This window comes from Cuculus canorus, chromosome 19 (genome assembly GCF_017976375.1).
Source record: "Cuculus canorus isolate bCucCan1 chromosome 19, bCucCan1.pri, whole genome shotgun sequence".
Lineage (NCBI taxonomy): Eukaryota > Metazoa > Chordata > Aves > Cuculiformes > Cuculidae > Cuculus > Cuculus canorus.
This window is the reverse complement of record NC_071419.1, coordinates 8,847,219-8,868,366: the sequence shown is the minus strand read 5'-3', so window position 1 is coordinate 8,868,366 and position 21,148 is coordinate 8,847,219. Positions and strand designations below refer to the sequence as shown.

The window sequence follows — 21,148 nt, the reverse complement described above, 5'->3', positions numbered from 1 at the left end:
GTGCTGGGGTAGGTGGACGAGGTGTATGTGCAGCACGCCCCAGGCTCAGCACGCTGCTGGGAGTGGGGTGCGTGGGGTACACGGGTGCAGGGCAGGCAGCCCAGTTTGTACTCTCATCTCTGATGCTGCCGGGTCCGATGAGCATGACGAGATGGTGGCTTCCCCCATCGGCACCTTCTCGCCGTTGTGTTGTGGGGCAGCACAGACAGATGGGGCCGGGGAGAGCTGGGGGCAGGCAGCCCCGCTCAGCAGCCTGCTTGGGTTTGTGTAATATTGTGTTCTTCATAAGCTCGCAGAGGGGGAGACAGAGTGGAGGGGAATGAGTCAGCCCTTTCAACTCAATTACAAAACAAATACAGGACCCTGCAAGCTGGGCCTCTTCCATCCTAATTGGCATCAGCACCAGAACCCCAGCTCCAGCTGAGCATTTTTACAGGACAGAAAACACGTTCTCGAACGAGCCTGAATGGCTGAACCAGGCAATATTTGGAAGGGCTCTGTACATTGAGCACACAGGAATCCCAAACCAAACAAAACAGCTAAATGTGTTTCACCAGAGCTGTGTTACTGAAACGCAAGAAATACCTTTTGGGGGAGGCTCAGCCAACTGTCTATGGTTTTGCTCTGAGAAGTTTGGTTACAGAGCCTTGATCAGACTCACATGACAAGAGTGGAGGATTTTAGCACCCCTAGCTAACGTGATTCATTGCTTATTACAACACCCTTCCTCTCACCCTGGTCTGCTCTTGCACTTCCTTGTCTTTTTTCCACTGATAAAACCCCTCAGGCCAATGGCTTTGTTTTGTTCAGTGCTGCGCGTTCACTGTTCAAATGAGGGAGGGAGTGGAGCATCTTAAAGATATCCATGTTCAGCTAAGCACATTAAACACATGCTTTAAAAGTTTATTCATGTGCTTTGAGATCTGTGGAAAAGGAATGGACAGTTTCTTTCACTGTTGTTTAATTTCTTTGTGTTAAATGCTAAAATCCATAATTTGTGGAACGTGTAGGCAAGAAATGAATTATCCAAGAAAATCCGGAATCCATGGTTTGTATTCCTTGTATTGTGCTATGTTGAATTTCATTGTGCTCCTTCCACAATTGCTTCCCAGCTTCAGCTCCCCTTCTGATCACAAGCATTTGGAGATGAGATAGGGCATGTGGATTGTTATCTATGGTCAGAGGGACTTTGTGTTGTGATTGAGGAACCTTGCACAAAGATGCTGGTTGTTTTAATGTTGTCATTTAGTCGGACATTTTGTTTGATTGACTGATTTGAGGGTCTAAAGCTGTTTTTTTCTCATTTAACTGACAGCCTCAGGGGCTGCATGAGGAAGAGAAGAGGGACAGTAGCTTTGCACATGTTAATGTTTCACACTTTTGGGTAGAAAGGAGGCTCAGGTGGGGTGCAGCGTCTCAAAGAGCAGACAGTGGGCCATGACCACTGCATGCCTATGAAGATGATCGACAGATCAGTGAAAACACCCTGCTTTAGCATCTGAACCGCATTTGTCTTCTGTGTTTCACTGAAAGGCAGGAAAAAAAAAAAAAAAAGGGTGAACAGAGAATTAAAAGCAAAATTTTCAAAAGCACCTCAGAGGTGTAGGGGCACAAGTCACATTTCAAATCAATCTTTTACATCTGAGGGGTCTTTGAAAATCTTCATAATAGTTTCTGCACTTTCTGGCCCCCGTGTCTTCTGAAGCCACGATTTTAATCAGGTTTAGGGCAAAAAAGAATTCATTTATCTCTGCTCTCTGAGAAGCTCCCATTCCCAAATTCTGTTAAAACTCCATAAAATCACCAAACCCTAAACCCATCAGCACTACGTGCAGGAGAAGAAACTGTTTGCTGTTTGAAAATAACAAAAAAGTGGAGCTGTTTAGAGACTCTTGGGCTGTCATATCCTCAACAACAACACAAAATAGAGTTTACACAGTGATGGAGCAAAATCCTTCGTGTATCTTTCTCACAAAGAAGATCTCGGGATGTTTTCATTTTCCTCCTATTTCTTCTCACCCTCCTGACAACTCTTTCTTCTCTTCTCTTCTCTCCCTTTCCCCCCTTTGTCTTTCACTGCTTTCCTCCCCCTTGTCCTTCACCAAAAGCCCCACTCATTCAGTTACTTGTTGTCATCTCTCCTTGAAGCTACCACCACTGCTGCTCTGGTCAAGAGGTGTTATTTAAAACCCAGCAGCTCCCTAATGTTGTGCAAAGGCATCATCAATCATGCCAGGAAAAGAAAGCGCGGCTCATGTGGGTTCAATTAGAGGCACAGTAGTGGGCAGAAGTGGAAGAACACTTAGAGGGGAGGGCACAGCTGTTCATTTTTAAGGAGAGGAAACTTCACATGTGAAGCATCGCTTGAAGAAGGAGCCGGCTGGGATCTTGGGCAGCAGGAAGGAGACATGAATTCTCCCAAGCTGTTGTAACTCCTGAGGAACAAATCTTTCTGGCACCAGATTTGTTTAAGTTTGCATCGTCTTCGCTATACTGCACGCTGTATCTTTGGAGGCCCTTTTTTTTCCCCTCCTCTTTTCTCCTCCTCTCCCACCCTCCCTCCTTGCATAAGCTTCTTTTGGAAGGCAGGACATAAAGGGAAGCGGTTGCTGTGATGTCAGTCAAAGCAGCACAAAGTGCCCAAAGTGACAGCTAATAAACCAGACGAGAAAGCCAAGCGCTTCGTATGGGCTGCTGTGAGCTGGGTGACCTTGTCGGATCAGACAGGCGAAACAGGCACTTGCCTGCTCCAGCTTCGGGTGGGAGAGCTGCAAAGGCAGGCGTAGATGCTGCCACAAAGACCCAATGCTGGATCCAAAGGCGGCTCTGCTCAGGCTGAGCCGATTGGAAATACCCTCAATGTGAGATGTGGTGCTGGAGAGAGCTGAGCTCCTGCTCAGCAGCCCAGGGTCCTGTCCCTGACTACTGTCATGATCCCACCTGCAGGTGGGACATTGCAAGAGGGAGGAGCTGACAGCTGGTGGATGGCATCTGCAATAATTTCCAGGATAGGGTTGTCCTCTGTGCTTTCAGTCAAACCCAAAGTCTTTGTCTCCTTTGCAGGGAATGATCTCTGTTATGTTCTGCTGCAGAAATGCAGGTGTTCCTATTGCTTGAAGTGATGATATGATAGCCATGCTGTAAAATGTGCCGTTATTATGTCCTACCTTGAAAATCTCAGCTTCCATCATACAAAGTGTGGAACAGATTACTGGAAAAAGCTGAGAAGCCAACGTCTTACCCACATAGCAACAGCTTCTCAGCATGGGAATGGTCTTGCCAATGTGCCAGGAAGAGGAAAAGCCATACAGGTCTGGGAGAAGGTGACTCTTCTGGATTTGGTTCATGGTTTTGTTGTGAAAAATACCATGAAGGGGAAAACTCAGAAACGAAAATGTGTAGAGACTTTTTTTTTTTTTTCAAAGTCTAGAATAGGGGCAGAAATGAAGTGTGGTGGGAGCATAGCTCTAACGAGGGATCCCTCTAAAGAAGAGGTAACCCCGGGCATGCTGCATTTCCAGCAGGCTGTGGTGTCCGGCAGCTTTCTGCTAACAAAGACCACGGCTGCAGACAAAACAACCCCACAGGAGGTAGCCTGGGCAAAACGGTCTTACCTCGTTTCTATAAGATGTCACTGTCATGCACAGAATATGCTTCCAGTTTAATTTGTATTTTAAACTCCGGATTCTGAAAATGCGCTATTTATTTATGTAGAGCTATCTCTGATATGCAACTCTGTCATTAGAGAAACTCCCTCGCGCACCATACTGTGTCTCAGCAGCCAGTATCAGCTAGTCAGAACAGTTATTCATTCCTAAACGAGATCACACCAGCAATAATAACTGAATTATTGGAGTAGAATCTCCTGTCACTGACAGAGCTTCCTTATGCTCAGTGTGTATCCAGCAAGATAACGTTTGGATTGCCCCTGACATCAGTAGCTTGGTTTTACTTTTTAACCTCCTGATATTGAGGTGCCCAGCAGCCACGGTACTGGAGTGTTATTTGATGATCAAATCTGTTAAGGGAAATAGAGGCTTCGCTGAATACTGGAGCAGCCCAGCCTGGAGTGCAAATTTGGTGGTGATGTTGGTGTGTGTATGCGTTCTGAAGACATGGAAATACATTATATCATCCCTTCATCTCTGGACATCACACAGCCTCCTGTAAGCAGAGGCACCTTCAAGTCACCAACTGTCTGCAAAATATGCATACTTTTTAGTGGTGCGGATATTCTGATAAGCAACAAAGGCAGAATTAATAGCCACTGGGGAGCAAAATGGGTGGGAATGAAAACATCGGGTGTCACTTCATCTGACCGCTCCGTGAATCCCAGAATGTGCTACTCTAAATTTGATGAAAAGACATTTTTTTCCATCAACAGCGGTCCCTGTTTAAATAAACTCCACAGTCTAGAAAAGGGGGTTTGTGCCCACTTGGGAAGTGTCCAGTTTCTCAGCTCTGGGATTGCTTTTTCCATTCTGAATGCAACCATATATCAAAGGGAGACAGGTCTGAACTTCTGTTGAAACCATTAGGGTGTTTTTGCAAAAAGGGAATCCAGGTCTCTTTGATGTGTGCTAGAAAAATTCCCCTTCCTTTTATAAACCCAGATCAATGGTCAGCGGTGCAAATCTCCTGCGAGCGTACCAGCCCTGAATAAAATATTCCCTGGAGGCAGAGGACTGCTGCTGCACTGCTTGGTCAGATTCCTCGCCAGTACCTTCCCCTTCTCGTGTCTGGGTTTCTCACACTTCTTTTTCTTCTGTCCCTCTCTTTATTCTGGTATGCAAGGAATAGTCCTAGTTTCAAATTCATCACTTTAATAATTTCCCCTTTTTAATTAGAATGTGGATATGTTGTTTATTCTGTTCTCTTTGCCAACATCTGTTTGTCCTGTGGTCACCCAATAAATTCTTCATCTTAGCTTTGGACGGATGGCTCCTTTATGTCTCCCCCTTTTCTTTTTCTCTCTCCTTAGCACTTCAGGATTTCAATCTGCTGCATTGTTTGGCTTACTCCTCAATCCCTAGAAGCATAGTTTCTGTGTGGCTACGATGGTAGAGTGACACCAGGGAAGTCAGAGCACAGGCACTGACTCTGTATTTGACCTCTCTTCTTGTGATTTTCTGGACCAAGTGCCAAGTGACTGTATGGGTAGGACGCTCTTGAGTCTGTCTATCACAAACTGCCCCAGGACAAAGTCTGTCTCTCTGGCGTGCATGTCCCTGGTGCCAGGACAGCAGGGCCCTCATTTCATTTGGAGCCTCAGGGAGCTCTGCCAGTAGAAGCCATAAGAGCAGCTGTCAGTATCTGAATACAACACTGACATAGCCCGGGCCATCTCGCTTGGTACCCCAGTCCAAGGATGATGCGAAATTTCTTCTGAGAGCCTTAGATGGGAGTCCCAAATGGGTTCATGTCAGGCTGGCTTTTACTTCAAACCCAAGAGTGATATTGACTACTCAAAAACACATGAGGATCCCCTTGGAGTGGCAGTGTCACTCCAAAGGTGGTGGAGATCGGGGATAACTGTCAACTCCGAATAACTTCAGCTCGCCCACTTTCTGATCACAGGGCAGAGCAGCAGGCTTCCCGGCTTGTCTCAGGGGTCGATGTAGACAAGAGTTTGGATTATTTGTAATGCTCCACTCTTTACAGTGAGGCACTTCAGCATCTCACCTCAGAGGTGGCAGAAATGCATCCTGTTTTTCTGACACCACTTTGGCGTTTCTAGTAGCTACTGTCTACATGATGATGGTGGTGATCAAGCCCAGTTTTGTTTAACTTGTGAGTCAAAATAAGGGCTGTCATTAGGCTTGAAATGAGTTTGATCTCTCCCTTGCTGGCTGTGGTGGCTGTAGGCATGTGTCTTTTTCCAGATGGAGTCCAGCATCACCATGACTTGCACAGACGGGAAGTGGAACAAGCAGGTGACCTGTGAGCCCGTGGACTGCGGTATTCCAGACCAGTACCATGTCTACCCAGCCACCTTCAACTGCAGCGAGGGGACCACCTTTGGCAAGAAATGTTCCTTCGCTTGCCGACCTCCTGCTCTTCTGAAAGGTATTGGAAGGTGTCTGTGCAATGACCTGGGGGTAACTGCACAGCTAACACAGATGGCTTCTTGTAATATATGTTTCTGTTGCTGTTGTTTTAGAGTTACTCATGATATTTTAAGTATGAAGAATTATGAGAGTCTATGGGAAGGTTTATTTTTATTAGAAGTTAAGTTCCTTTGTGTCTCTCCATTACCTTTCTTTGACCTTTCCTTGATCACGGCTGGCCAGGCAGTAATGACGGTGAATATTGCTTCCATACAACCAAAACATGGAAAAGTCATGGGGATAAATCAAACTGAACTCTCTCATCTTCTTTCTCATTCCTTCTCTGCTTTCTGTGTCTGTCTCTCATGTATTAGGAAAGGCAAGAGAGGACTATAAGTCTCATATCCCAGTTGCACCGTTCCCCATCACTGTTTTTCCTTTTTCCCTAATCCACCCGTCACCTCTGTCCTTCTCCACACTCATCTTGCTCTACCTCTGACCTTTCTCTCATCTTCTTGTTTGAGAGTCTCTACAATTTTTATAAGTAACACACTCCACTGCCTTCTTTCCTTTTCTCTCCCATTTTCTTCCCTGCTGCTTTGCTGGTAACTTCCCCATCACGTTCTCAGCAGTGTTGACCATTCATCTCACTGGCACATTACCTTTTTGAGCTGATCCTCAGGAAACAAAAGAAGATACCTTTGTTAATTTGAAGGAACACTAGGGCCAATTTAGCTTGTCATCTTGCAGTGGAGGAATCGTAACTGCTGTTGCCGACGCAGGTACAAATGCTGCATAAGCTTTTTTTGTACATGTGGTATCACATCTTCTGCTAGGATTCACTGCTAATCCCAGAAGAGGCATGTGAAGTTCATTTCATATGTTCATTTCTTCGTATGTAACCAAATGGCTTAGTTCTTTTAACTCAGAATTAGGAGAGTTGTAAGTGGGCAACACACAGTGCCAATACACTGACCGAAGTAGAAATTTTATCAAAGAATTCACTTTTTCTGTTCATGGAGACATGACTTCTTCAATAATAGGTGTTCTTTCATGGAAAATGCCTGCCGTTTTTTTTGAAGGAGCAGTGCAAATAGTGATACTCATCATGACCAACAAGAGCTTCCGCAGATGACTCCAGTGGGGGTAGCTGGAGGGGTGATAACCAATCTCCAGGTCATGGGGTGAAGCCGTGGTGTGTAGCATCACTTCCCTTTTGTCCAGGAACTCTGTGAGGTAAAGGCACCATTTGGTGTACAGCCATCGGTGATGACTAATAGATCTCGCCACTAAGCTTCTGGAGAATGCTGTTCGAATGACTCATGCCTAATTCAATCACTGACGTCATGACAGCCACTGTTGGTAATGTCACAGCTTATCACTTTACAGTGGCAAGTATGATATCACCACGGCTGGTCTGCAGAGCTGCTGCATGAGTCAGAGCAGAGGAGCACGCTGGTGCTCTAGAAAAGAGCTCACTTTTGCACAAAATACCTCTGCAATCATCTGCAGTTGGGGAGGGGGGAGAGAAAGCCAGGGCTGATTTAATGCAGCTCCTCTTATCTTTGTGGATAGGGCAGGAAGGCTCCTCCACATACCTTCCTGAGCCCTCCAGAGCCTTTTGTTTTCTTCTTCTTTGAATTCCAGCCTCATACCCGGGCTCTCTTCCTTCCCTCTCAGAGAGATGGCATTGCTATGGGGTTAGCAGTTTGTCAGTATTATTTTGGATAACTCCGAAGTTGGCTTACTGTTGAAAATATGCCTTGTAGCTTGAGTAGAGTTCCTGCAGCAATGCTCAGGGATTTCAATAGAGTATTAGGGATTTTTGAAGGGTTAGTGGCTCATAGCTGTGCTTTGTTTCTTAGGAAAAGCTTATTCCTTTTCAACATACAGTATAAAATAACAAAGAATGTAAAATATACTGAGACTAGGCTACTTTTAGCTTAACCTTCTGAAGTCAAGTAGGTCATAGCAGAGGCAAATAGATCTATTGTACCTTTTACCTTTGAGGTGCTGGCCAAGAAAGCTTCCTAAGGAAAATGAGTCTGTAATGATTATTGTGAATTGTATTTATCACAGTAGTCCCCGAGGACTGAAAGTCCCCAGCTGAGGATGGCTCCTCATTGTGTTGGAGTGGTGACTCTAATACTAACAGATGCTGCTCCAAAAGGCTCAAAATTGAAATAAAAAAGACAGATTCAGGGAAAAGATGTTATACAGAAGCAGAATGAAGAATGTAATGGCACCAAACCTTCTGTTAACGCTATGACTTCGGAGAGGAGGGCGTTGATGTATGAAGCCAGCTTCCTTTCAGAAAAGAACAAAATAAGGAAGAGAAATATAAAAGATTACAAAGCCAATGAATGCATTTCCCCTATCCTATAGCATTTTCTGAAATAAGCACTTGTCTACTTGTCGTCCAGAAACAGAGTCCTTAATGATTTAATGCTACTATCTAGAAAGAGAAAACGCGTAGGACAAGCACAGATGAATTTTCAAACCAACTGACATGGCTTTTCATATATTATGGGTGTAACAACAGTTAAAAACAACCAAAACCAGTCGTACTGAACGTTGTTAACTTTGCTCACTCTTCTTCTCAGGAAACAACAGCAACTTGACCTGCATGGAGGATGGGCTGTGGTCCTTTCCAGAGGCCCTGTGTGAGCTGATGTGTCGGGCACCCTCCATTGTCCCTAATGCAGATCTCCAGACCACTCGTTGCCGAGAAAATAAGCACAAAGTGGGCTCGTTTTGCAAATACAAATGCAAACCGGGTTACCATGTCCCTGGATCCTCCAGAAAAGCAAGAAAGTACGTGAAAAAGTAATGCCATGCAGTCAGCATGATTCAGAAAGGCATCAGTTAAAATGATTTTGGGAAAAGGATGGGCTGTTTATAACAGATTGTGTGTGTCATAGGGAATATCAGCAATTCCTTCATGTAGATACTTGTGCAGTTTCAAGGGGATTTAGGCACTTAGCTCACTTAGGCCTCTTTGAAAATCCATCTAGTGCCTGAAAAACAGACCTTACCCTAGAAATACCCCTTTGATATGCAGCCTGGGGAGTTCCCTTTGAAACTCTGCAGGAAAGGGTTAGTGCTATCGTATACTTTTGACTCTGCACAAACCCACTTCAAGCCAACCACAGCCCGCAAGCCTGGGAAGTGGAGTTTTTGGGAGATGCATCCAAGGCTGAAAGAGGAGTTTAGGCTGGGCGGCTAAATGTTGGCTTTGCAAATAATCATTATTTTTGCTCAGAGACCTCATGACGCAGATTCACGGCTTGTTCCCCAAGTGTTAAAAGCTCAAGCACACCCATCCCCTTCAACTTGCTAGCAGAGCTCAGAGGCTGTAGAGGCTCTTAGCTGACTCAGCCGCTCACTAAATGGTCTCGTTTTTCTCTGCATGGAAAGGCGAGCTTTTAAGATCCAATGCACACAAGACGGCACGTGGCTGCCAGGCGCTTGCGTGCCCGTTACCTGCGACCCTCCGCCTTCCAAGTTCCATGGGCTCTACCAGTGCTCTAACGGCTTCCAGTTCAACAGCGAGTGCCGGATCAAGTGCGAAGATGATGACAGTCAGTCGGTGAGTCTCTCTTATCCAAATAATCTCAGCCCATAAAAGCTGGCTGAGAAACTCATAGAAAGGTTTTATCCTGTGTTCTGCAAGCACCCTGATCTTGGAAGGGCCAAGTGCCATTGAGCTTTACTGAGACCAGAGACAAAGAAATGGAGAAGGGAAATACATAATTAAAGTAGAAGGAGAGGGTTACTGCCAAGAGCCTGGAAATATTACTTTTATAACAGCAGCAATGGCATTAACTATTACCCGTAGAGGACTAGCAGTGAATGACTTACTGTTTTCCAGACAACAACTGACTGAAAAATCTGCCTCAGTGGCTCAGTGATCTAGCTAGGAAATATGGAGTAACGAATGGAAGTAAATAGGGTATGAGTTACCCATCTGTGTCCTGTTTCTTCATTCCGTTTTTACCTTGCTTTTCTCTCCAATTCTTTTCCTCATTATCATTAGGTGTATGTGTTCCATATGATAATGCCCTTTATATGAATTACAACTATTCAGGGGAACTGTCTCTAAACTTTCATGTTTTTCTGGCTGTGAAAGTGTCATTTGGCATCGAGGGTCAGATCCTCAACCGGCATAAATCAGCGTGTTGCCTTTGACTTCTTAGGAGCTGTGTTCACTGATACAAGAAGGTCTGGCCTTTAGTACCTTGTTCGAAATGCTTAGTTCTCCTCACCAAAGGTGATTATACTTTCTGAGATAAGTAACTTCTCCCAGAATGGCTGCTGCTGCTTAATATGCTTGGGGGTAGAAGTGGGGATGTAGGAGCCACTACCTTTTAATATTACTCAACGTTCTGAGGACATAATAAAGAGAGACCAAACCCGCCCTGGGGCCAGTGATCTGAAAGATACCTTTGCTACCTGCTCCAAATGATAAAAAGCAATTGCTGCCCTCATTCCCTGCCCGGACAGCCTGCCTTCTTGATGGAGACAGCAGGCAGAACCCTGGGGTTTTGCATCAGGGCACCTGGGACAGGTTTCCTTGTATAAGACTCAGTGATACGAGCCTTGTGAACTGAGAAGTTGCACGTGTGGGCGCAGTTTGGGTGTAAGCTCTGCGATACAACTTCTGTGGCTTTGTGCATCTACCACTTGCTCAGACTGGTCAGCGAGGCTGAAGACTGTGCAGGGAAAGCAGGGCAACAGGGTAATGACAGCCGTCGTAACGAGTTTGTTGTTGCTTTTAAATGAGCTGGATGTGGAAAGGAGCAAGCAGTGGAGTCAGAGTTACAGTGATAATGAAGTGAGCTCTGGAAACTGAGAGATACAGCTATGTCTCTATTCACGGTAAGGAAGAGCGTAGTGACTGTTCAGCTGCGAAAACACCTTAAGCAAGGGAGCAGATAACATCGTAAGAAAGGGATTTGCAGAGAAAAGGTATTTCCAGATATCCCAGCAAGTAGACTACAGAAAAAGAGAGAGGACTCCTGGCACAAGGCAGAACCACTTGAGAGGTGTTAATTATTTAAGGTTAAACCCCACTAAGTCTCTCTCAGCTATATAAGGTGATAATTCACGTTGCATCCAAGCAAGAAACCCAGCAGGGATTTTCACAAGAGATTTTGCAGGTCAGGGAATGATGGACAGTATGTTACTATAGCAATGGATATCCTGGGATCTCTGAGGATGTTGCAGAAAATATACAATAGTACCCTCAAGCACGGCCAGATCCAGGAACATAAATCAGGTTTCATGACTCACCTTTAAAAATCATGCTTGACCCTGGCATGCAAATTGCAATGGAAGTGCACCACACTTGCTAAAACAGCAAATTGTGCTCAATTATCACTTAGCAATCTCTTCCCAAATTTGTCACCACGCTGAAAGATCATTACTCAGCTGTACATATGGCATCTCTTAATCACCAGGAACGTAATGGTCATTTAAGCAGGTACCTCCCCTGCCAACCAGAGCAAGGGTCTTCCATTTCTGAATATTGTGCCCAAATCATATGAACAGTCAGATCTAAATTAATCAGTCTCTGCTAAACTGGCCCTTAGGTGAGAGTCACCAAGCTGGATCACACCCTGAGTCCATCTGGTCCATTATCCTTTCATATGATTTTCTAGCAATGGCCAGATGTCTAGAGAAGGGGAAGCAGGTCCCACGCAGTAGTCTGCTGATAAGACTGCTTTGCATCTCACTAAACATTGTGTTCATCAACAAAGATGAGCAAAAAAACCCCATTAAGATATTAAGTACAAGACAAACACTGAAAGCTGTGTGATCTTCCACGCTGGTACCAGAGGCTTGTGCAGATCCCTGTGCAACAAGGGGTGTGGGTCATGGGGAAGAGCTCCTAAGAAAGTTCAAGAGCTCTCCTGGGATCCCAGCATAGACAGCACATGAAAGGCTCTCCAAAGATATCATGTGCCATCTCCAAGAGCAGGGTGGGTTTGCAGGCAACATGCCTGACATGTAAAACAGGAGAAGAGAAGCAGAGATCCGGGTTGGTTCCCCCACTCAGCAGAGCCTCTGCGGGAAGTTTGGAGCCCAGCCACACCAGACATCCTCTTGTTGAATGTCCCACATTACCCCATGGCAGTTAGGCTCACAGATCCTACAAAACAGCTTGCGCAGAAATCCCCAATGCCATGAGGATGGATCTGACAAAAGATTGTCTGTGCACTCCTTTGTTGTTTCTAAAGGGCATGATATTTCCCCTCGGACTTTGGTATTCATTCTTCAGTATCATACCGAGAATCTTTTCTATAAGAGAAATGTCATATTTTATTCCTTGCCCATTCCCACTCCAGAGGATTTTTCTCTCCTTTCCACCTGCCTCTGTGCGTGTCTGTCTCAGCCTCTTCACTTGCTGTCACTCAAGGCAGCCAAGCTCTAAAGAGCACGTTCTGCCCTGCTAAGCATCCCTGCTCATGTCCTGCTTTCCTTCCTCCTTCAGATGGCCATTGGGGGATTCTTTATTTTTCAAGACAAAGATGATGTAACTACTTAGAAAATGGGAAGAGGGGAAAGGTTGTTTGCATTCAACACGAACCTCTCCACAAGGAGAAAGCAAGTAAATGGGGTGCATGCACCTTTATCCTAACTGGAGTGGGTCTATTTTAAGGTAGAGACCTTGAAAGGGCCCTGTAAAGACATTGTGTTGCACAGAAGAGGAGTGGGGGGGGGGTGTCTGTTCGATGCAGGTTTCCTTTAAGGACACAAATGTGTTAAAGCAAGGCCAGAGGAGGCCACGGAGGTGATTCAAGGGCTGGAGCACTTCTTCTATGGGGAAAGATTGAGAGAGTTGGGGTTGTTCTGCCTGGAGAAGAGAAGGCTCCGGAGGCACCTTAGAGCAGCTTCCAGTACTGAAAGTGGCTATAGGAAAGATTGGAAGGTGCTCTTTATCAGAGAGTGCAGAGATAGGATGAGAGAGAATGGTTTTGAGTTGAAAGAGGGGAGATTGAGATGAGATCTTAGGAAAAAATGTTTTTCTTTGAGGGTAGCAGGCCCTGGCCCAAGTTACCCAGGGAAGTCGTGGCTGCCCCATCCCTGGAGGTGTTCAAGGTGAGGCTGGATGGGTCTTTGAGCAACCTGATCCAGTGGGGGATGGCCCTACCCATGGCAAAGGGTTGGAACTGGTCTTTAAGGTCTCTTCCTACTCAACCCATTCTATGATTCTTTCTTTTATTCTTTGAAAGAAAATTCCTTGCTCCCAGCACTGGCAGTCCCAGCCAGGGGCTCTTTCAGCTTCAGCAGAACTTTGCTCCCAGCTCAGCTCTGCCCACTTCTGACTTCTCAGCCTGTCCTTGCTGTTGCTTTTGTGACCATCCTCATAATCTCCTCTCATTCCCAGGGCCGTGGAAGCAACGTGATTCATTGTCGGAAGGATGGCACCTGGAGCGGCTCCTTTCATCTCTGCAGGGAAATGCAGGGCCAGTGTGCGCTGCCCACACCGCTCAACAACCACCTGAAGCTGCAATGTGCCAGCGGCTACGGCATAGGTTTGTGAGCACCAGCACCGTCCCTCTGCCATGGGGGAATGAAGCTCTGCAGGGAGCAGTGGGTCAGGACATGAGAAAGAGTATGAGGATGGGAGGGAAAAAGGAAGGATTCTGCAGTCCTTGAAGTCCCCTTCTCCTGTGGATCTGTTTGCTTGAGTGAGAGGCTGCAGTTGGGAGGCTTTTCAGGGAACTGCTTTTAGGAAACATGAAGCTTTCAGAGGCCAGGCATCATGTAACATGCTCCAATCGCCTGCTCCTTGCAGCGCTTCCAGTTTCATCGTATCCCTTCTTGGCCAGCTGGTTTTAATGGGCAGACAGCGAGCCAGACTATGCCAGAGACACATCCAGTCCTCAAAATACAGACAGATTGTACCTGCATGTTCTCTGATGCTTTCATAATGTCCCCCTCCATCAATCACACATACACAACGCAGAGGCTGAAAGGCAGGAAGCTGCCAGGGAAGCGTGGCATCAGGATAATTTAGGTCTCTCTAGAAAGAATATGAGACCAGTGGAGCATCCCCTTTGGCATGAGAGTTGTTTAGGAGCTGTTGTGAGGGGATGTTTCCCTCTTCCTTCTGGGGCACCTGGTGACTCTGCAAGGGATGATAAGTATTTGGGATGCTTCTTATGCTCTGCTTTGCTTTGTGTCACACAAGCAGAGAGTGGGATAGACTACACACTGAATTGTACACACTGTGTAGTGTTTTCAGCCCCTGTTTTAGAGGTCTCCCTGCTGTAAGGGCTACAAGCGAAGCTGCACTGGTTAAAACCCACGCAGACCCATGAGGCCCCTTCCTGCAGCCCTACTCCCAGTCCCTGCCAGCCCCCTCCTCCCTCCATCTCTCCCTTTGAGCCTCGTTGCACGGCTCCCTCATTATATCACAGCCGTGTGAGGGACCAAGAGTCTCCTTGTATTCCCTCCCCGGGGAGGAGAACACGACCTGGATGAGATCACTGCTCTGTAATGATGCCAATTACAGATCATATATCAAAACAATTCCAACCCGCTCCTTTCCGTAAGCGTAAATAGCGTGGCGGAGCGCGGGAGAGTGAGCAGTGAGCAGACTGTGGTGACTCTTAATGTGGCAAGGCATTTTGCCCTTGAGATGAGGTTACCTTCCTGAGACAGCCAGGTTTTTGCAAGGAGAGAAATACCCATTCCTGGTTTGGAGAGGAGCATCTGGAAGAAAGGGGGTCTGCAGCTGCCCAGGCAGTGGGAACCTGGCAACCCTTGGTCCTGTCCTCCTCCCAGACCTGCCAGGGCAGCTGCCAGCAGGTGCCAATCCCAGATGGAAAGTCAAGTGGGCCTGATCCTGAGAGGGGACCACACAGCCGTCTTGGAGGCAAGGGACTTATAGGTCAGATCCTCTATGAAAGCGTGGCTTTCACTGGAGAGGAAGGAAGAGCTCGATGAGGGCACAGTGGCCATTGGCTCTTATCCTCAGCAGATGGAGACATACCACACACTTTGTTAGGCTCACCAGCACTACCTTTTGGGATCAGGTTGTTGGGGTTTTCTCTTTTTTTGTCTGTTTTTGGAAGTCTGATTAATGTCATTCTGAGAAGGTGCTCTCCTGCCGCTCACTCGCAATGGGGCTGGTGTCAACAGGCACTCAACCGGTGGGTCTGTGGAGCTGCTACCATGTGTACAGGGAAAGCAAAACAAAGCCTAACCACTCCCCGACTTGCTGGCTCAACAGCCTGGTTCTCCTCTGCTCCTGCTGACTCCTCCGTGTGGGAGTACGTGAGAAGGCAGAAGCAGGTGGGGAAAATAATAGCATCCAGTCATGGTCACTATGAATCCCACACACCTTCGGTAATTCCTCAGACACTTAATCTGCCCTTCCAGGCTGGGGTGTGTGTTGAGCCAAAGGTTCAGCTCCCCAAACCAATGCAGAGATTAATTCCTCCCCCAGCTCTGACTGGAGTGCAGAAATCCTAATGACTTGTTTGCAGCAGCTGTGCCATTCAGGAGTGATTTTCCAGGGAGGAAATGGTAATGGTCCAACAGACTAGGACTTACGGTTGTGTCACCACAGGGCTCTGGGATATTGCTGCAGAGTATCGCAGCATGCTTTAATAAAGAAAGGACAGGATTCCCACTGGGCATGACAGTTAATCAGAGAAAAAGCAGGTTTCTGTGTGAACAAGGCCTTCATTACCTCTCTGCATACTTCTTATTGACTGTTGGACTTAGGTGATAGCTCATCCGCAATATCATTAGGCTTGGTCACCCTCTGAAAGTTTATTATTGAAGGTCTGTAAATTTGATGGATCAAACAGCAGTTTTTTGTCATATCATAGGTGAGATGAGTTCAACAACCTCTACTTAATCAGTCCCATTGCTTGAAAGAGCAGTTGAAATGGAAGAATCCTTTGTATTTTCTTGATGATCTGAAAGTACAAAACCTGCCCCCCCTTCTTGGAGTTAATAGCTGGAGAAATACCTAGATGTGCAGCTCATACTAAAAGGTCTTGGAGTATCTGCCACCCCCACGGTCTCCTCCTGAGATGCAGGGTTGTACTCAGCATTTCATGTGCAGCTACAAGATATGTGATAGTTATGGTTGACTGCTAATTGCAATTTAGGAAAAATGAGCCCTAATCCTGTCCTTCAGCTGGAAGGATGCTGAAAGGGTCAGAAGCTGCTGGCTTTATCCTTTTGCTTTATCCACTCTGTGTTTTGTGCAGGTGCAGAGTGTACCACCTCCTGTGTGGATCACAGTCACGAGCCCATCCTCCTGCGTGTGAACGAGACTGTGCAAGACATCCAGCACTGGATGAACCCTCAAAGAGTGAAGGTCAGTGCTGATGATTTCACAAACTATATCCTTTGTTGCGTGTTTACAAGCAGTGAGTGAACAGCATTCATTCACTGAGGGGAATACATGGGGAAAACTCTCCTGCTCTTTGGAAAAGAATTCCTGGTTTCTGCTGTGCCTTTGCATGTTGTTCTGGTAATGCGGTCATTTTCTCTCCAAATTGCTGTCTGTCTGTGATTTCCCAGTGAAAATCAGTTCAACGTAAAGGCCCCAAATCAGCGTGCTCAGATCCAGCCAACACTGTGAGTCTGATCTAGCAACACGATTCATTGTGCAGGAAGATGTGATGGACAGTGAGGGAAAGGGCACTGGCCAGGTTTTGTTCTCTTCCTCCAGCTCAGTGTTTTGCATGTTCTGGATAGCGGGGCTAGATTTTTCTACACTGCTTTGGATGACAAAAGAAGCTGATACAGAGGGTATTTCACTTCCTGAACCAGCAGAGCTGGCTGAGTCCTCCCCCCGCCCCTTCACCCGCATGCGAGAGATGCCTGCTCAGCACAGCCCCTTCCAGAGGTCACCGCTTCTCCCTCCTGCTTGCTGCAAACACACAGGCGGCGTTAACTACTCATGGCACTCCATCCTGCGAGTCCTCCAGCACATACCAGCATCAGTCTGTGATGATGAGGACGTGCACACCCATCTACAGGGCCTTGTGCACACACTCACACCGGTACATGCCCCTTGAAGCACACAGCTGCCTGGTTTCATGCCTACACTGCATACCAGTGGGAAACACTTGGATACCAGTGGGTATCCTCAGTCTGAAATCCCTCATACCAACTGCACAGTATGCCTTCCTGTCTAGAAATCCGTGTAAACTGGTGCTTGTACCTATGCAGTATTCCTGCAGGTGTAGACACTCAAGTGCATGTCAGAAGACACCGGCACATCACGTGTCACCAAGGTGCAGATTTTTGATGGTGCTTCTGCAAAAACTTTTGGCTTTTACGTACTTGTCCCTACCTTTGCAGGAGCCTGTTTTGCACACTTGAGTTCAATTTAGGAGAACAGCTAGCGTGTCCTGCTTGGCTTTGGCTGTCTTCTTTTCTTCTCTCCATGGCTAAATATGTACCCAGGGTTGAGGATTTTTGAAATCTGGCCTTCACTGTAGATATCAAGCTGCTCTGAAAAATCTCCACCACTTTATATTTCCTTATTTCACGTGGAGCAACAGAATAAATCCTGGAAAGGTGTGGGAAACATATGTCTAGAGAATGCGACAAGATTGCAGTGTCCTTCCCAGCTTCCCATTCACTCCAGACGCTGAGATTGTATTAGTGCGGAAGCCTAGGGTTTGCCAAGTTTCTGGCATGAAACATAAAGACAACCCCTATCTCTGAGTTTAGGGGCAATTTCTCACTGGCCCTTTCCTGACTGCTAGACTTTAAAGTGGTTTTGTAATTCATGGTGAAATAAAATGACAGCTTCCCTCTCGTTCTCTGCTGTGCTCCTTCATTTATTGATGCAGGTACGCAGAGGGAGCTGTAACAAGTTTTATACCTGCAGGTCTCTGGAGGACTCATTAGGCAGCAGGGAAAACATATAGTAGTAAAGAAAGAGATGAGGAGAGTGAGGGATGGAGGAAGAATCATGGTTTCCAGGAGTACGGTGGTAAATAAGATCTTTTTTTTTTGCTGATGGTGAGGATCTGGCAAGAGCTTTAGGCTGTGAGCAGATACAAGTTTGACCCCACAAACGCTTTGTAACTAGAGGGTGAGATTTGGGCTTGAAAACTTGTGTTGAGAGATGAAGGGGAGCCTTTTGGAGGCAATCGGGATGGTGCTGAGACATTCTGGAGGGGATGTTTTTGGTAGCTGTAAAACATCCACCTTATTCTGGGCAGCCTGATCTAGCGCGACGTGTCCCTGCCCATCACAGGGGGGTTGGAACTGGGTGATCTTTAAGTTCCCTTCCAACCCAAACTCTTCTATGATTCTATGATTCTATTCAACTCACCAGATAAGGGGATGTCACCCACAGGGAGAGATGCCTCGTGCGGGGCCACTGGGGGAAATACTACTGCTGGTGGGACCGGGGAGACTCTGGGGAGACGGGAGTAGGATACCTTCGGGGAAGGTCCCCATGGCAATGTGTTATATATCATTAATAATATGTGTCAGTGACAGCTTGCTCTTGTGCTGTACGAGTAAAGCGAGCAGCTGGTTGCGTTTACACGGCAAGTGTGTGGATCTCCAAGTACTTGAATGACGCAAAGGAAACACTTCTAGTTATTTAATTTTGGGCACAAGTAATGTACAAATGAGTGCAGTATGAGAAGCCGGACTGATGTGTGGAGCTTACCTTAGAGAGGACAGGCAGAGCTAAAACACAGGGAGAGACAGCCAGAGAGAAAAATATTTGTGTGTGGCTGCTCAAGCAACAGCTGTTATGGAAGCGAAGTGGGAAGGGGGAACCATCTCTCCTCTGGGGGTTGTTTAGAGCAGAGCTGTGCAAATCACTTGATTTTTCGGTTCGCTGGAAGTTATCAAATTAAAAAAAAAAAAAATGTGTTTTCACCCAATCAAAGTGACGTTTTTTTGGTTGCTGTGATTTTTGGTGAACCAAAAAATTGGAGAAAACCCTGTGTTGGTTTGAACATAGCTTAGGATTTTATTTCCAAGGTTTTTTTTCCCCAAACTTTTTGTTTAACATGAAAAACATAGAAATTAAATGTCCTCTCATAGGAACAACAACAACAGATATTTCATCTCGAAAAATGTCTAAATATTACTGTGTTTTTTAGAATCGGTTTATACTGAGCTGCTTTGTTGGGTCTGAAACACTTTGCCAAAATCAGTGTGAGTTGGCAGCGTCTTCCGGATCAGTGTTTTCAGCAGGAAAAAGAAAATCACCTGTAATACGTGTGTGTCTGTTGTTCTGCAGCAGGCCGTGTTGGGTGCAGGCATTGCTGTTGCCATGATCTCCCATCTCCCATGCGCGTGCAAGAGGCAGCGAGCTGTTGAAGGCACCTAGAGAGAGAGCTGCCAAGGCTGACTATGCAGGCAGTGGAGAGAAAAGAGAGAAATAGCTCCGAAAGACAGCTTGACAGCTCTTTCCTATTGACTGCAGAGAAACAGGGCAGACACCTTATTTCTTCAGTTGTCTGAGTTTGGGTCCTTGCCTTTGTGCTGAGAAGGAACAGGCCAAATACTGTGCAAGTACGTGCAAGCGTGCCCTGGCTCTGCCTACCAGTGAGACTGAGTGTGGCCATGGCCCCTCCACATGCCTGGGATGCTGCCCCACTGCCAGCAATGTGTTTTCTCTTATGCTCTGCAAACCCTGGGATTTTAGATGCCCAGAAGTCATCAGGGGGAATTCTTAAATACTCTCCTATTCATTTGTGCTTTGCAGTTTTTCTCACCTCTTCTCTTTCTCTGAGCTTTGGGCTTGTTTCGCAGGCAGAGAAACTGAGTCACGGGACAATGCAGTGACCTATTGCAGTGTAACGGCTCAGCGCTCAGAAAGGTGGGGGTTCCCACCCCATCTCTAACTACAGGAGGAACCAGACACAAAGGGCTGTGTCTCCCCTCTTTTGGCAGCAGCAGTCGATCCCCTCACCACTGACGCATCGAGCCAACAATTAATTGTCGTGTCCATTTACTGCCTTAGGAGAGAGTTAGCTGAGACCAGTAGGTGCCAGTCCCTGGGCATTAGCCCTGGGAGGGCACTTGACCCATCTGAGGTGGAGGAGTGCTCTCCACCCACCTCTCCTGGGGAAACCTAATCCCCTCCACAGCCCACAAATGGTTGACATCATTATGTTAGTCCCACCACGGGAGGGAAGCGCTGTGACTGGAGGCACTAGGTCTTCCCTCACAAGGAGAAAATGACAGCTTGATTTGCTTTCTTGGCTCTTTGTTACCTACTGTGGGACCACATCCCAGCTTCCTCTCCCTTCGCAGCAGATGGAGTCACAGCCACCAAACCACAGATGTGGTTGGATGGCGTTTCTGGGGTGGGGAGAGGACCAAAGTCAATACACCCAGCTGTGCAGCGCGGCCCGCGCGGGAGGGCAGCTGTGCTGCAGAAGCCGATGCATGAGGGAAGCTGGGGCCATGAAGGCAGCATATGTCACCACAGCAGTTTGGAGCACGTAGTAGCACAGGGAAAGGGGCTTGCAGAGGTAGCGGCCAGATGGGCTTTATTCCCTGTGCGCTGCCTGGCATGTGTCGGATGTGGTTTGTCCATTCAGGTCTTACTGTATCCTTTGTTGGGTTTGAGAGTCCACCTTCCTTTCTGTATGCACTGATGCCACTGGATCGTGGTCATATCCTGCAGTGGTGCTGCCTGTACCCTCTCTTGCTTGTTTTTGATGCATTTGTTTATCTCAATTGTCCCATGCAGCACCCTGTGGCACTTACATGTCTGTTTACACCACAAGAAGCAGGAACAATGCCCAGCAACCCAAATTATCCCCTTTTTCTCAATTTCCCAACCCAGTTTCTCCCTGTACCCACACCCCCTTTCCCATCCCATTGCACTGCACACACCGCAGCAGCAGCCCCGGGGTGCAAACAGCCTGGGTGGAGGGAATTCAGGGTTTGGAAAACCTGCGAGAGGGGCCAGGATCACGGTGAAGGGCTCTTCCCTAAGTGTACGCTGCTTCCAGCCCCATGAATTTTATCAGGACTGAATTCAGCTGGAGTAGCTCTAATCATCTCCACTAGCAAAATATCATCTGAGGAGAAGGCAAAGTAACTGGGACTCAGCTGTTGGCAGGTATCACTCAAGAGCAATG

General features: G+C 46.9%; 1 protein-coding gene across 1 annotated transcript in view; it reads left to right on the top strand.

The window, feature by feature from the left end:
* The window catches only part of PAPPA (pappalysin 1), a 183,923-nt gene that overhangs the window by 140,318 nt on the left and 22,457 nt on the right, over positions 1-21,148 (top strand). Inside the window, exons 15-19 of the mRNA XM_009569421.2 lie at positions 5,883-6,066; positions 8,651-8,861; positions 9,465-9,636; positions 13,438-13,585; positions 16,280-16,389. Coding sequence (XP_009567716.2) covers positions 5,883-6,066; positions 8,651-8,861; positions 9,465-9,636; positions 13,438-13,585; positions 16,280-16,389 — 825 coding nt within the window. The remainder of the gene's footprint in view (positions 1-5,882; positions 6,067-8,650; positions 8,862-9,464; positions 9,637-13,437; positions 13,586-16,279; positions 16,390-21,148) is intronic.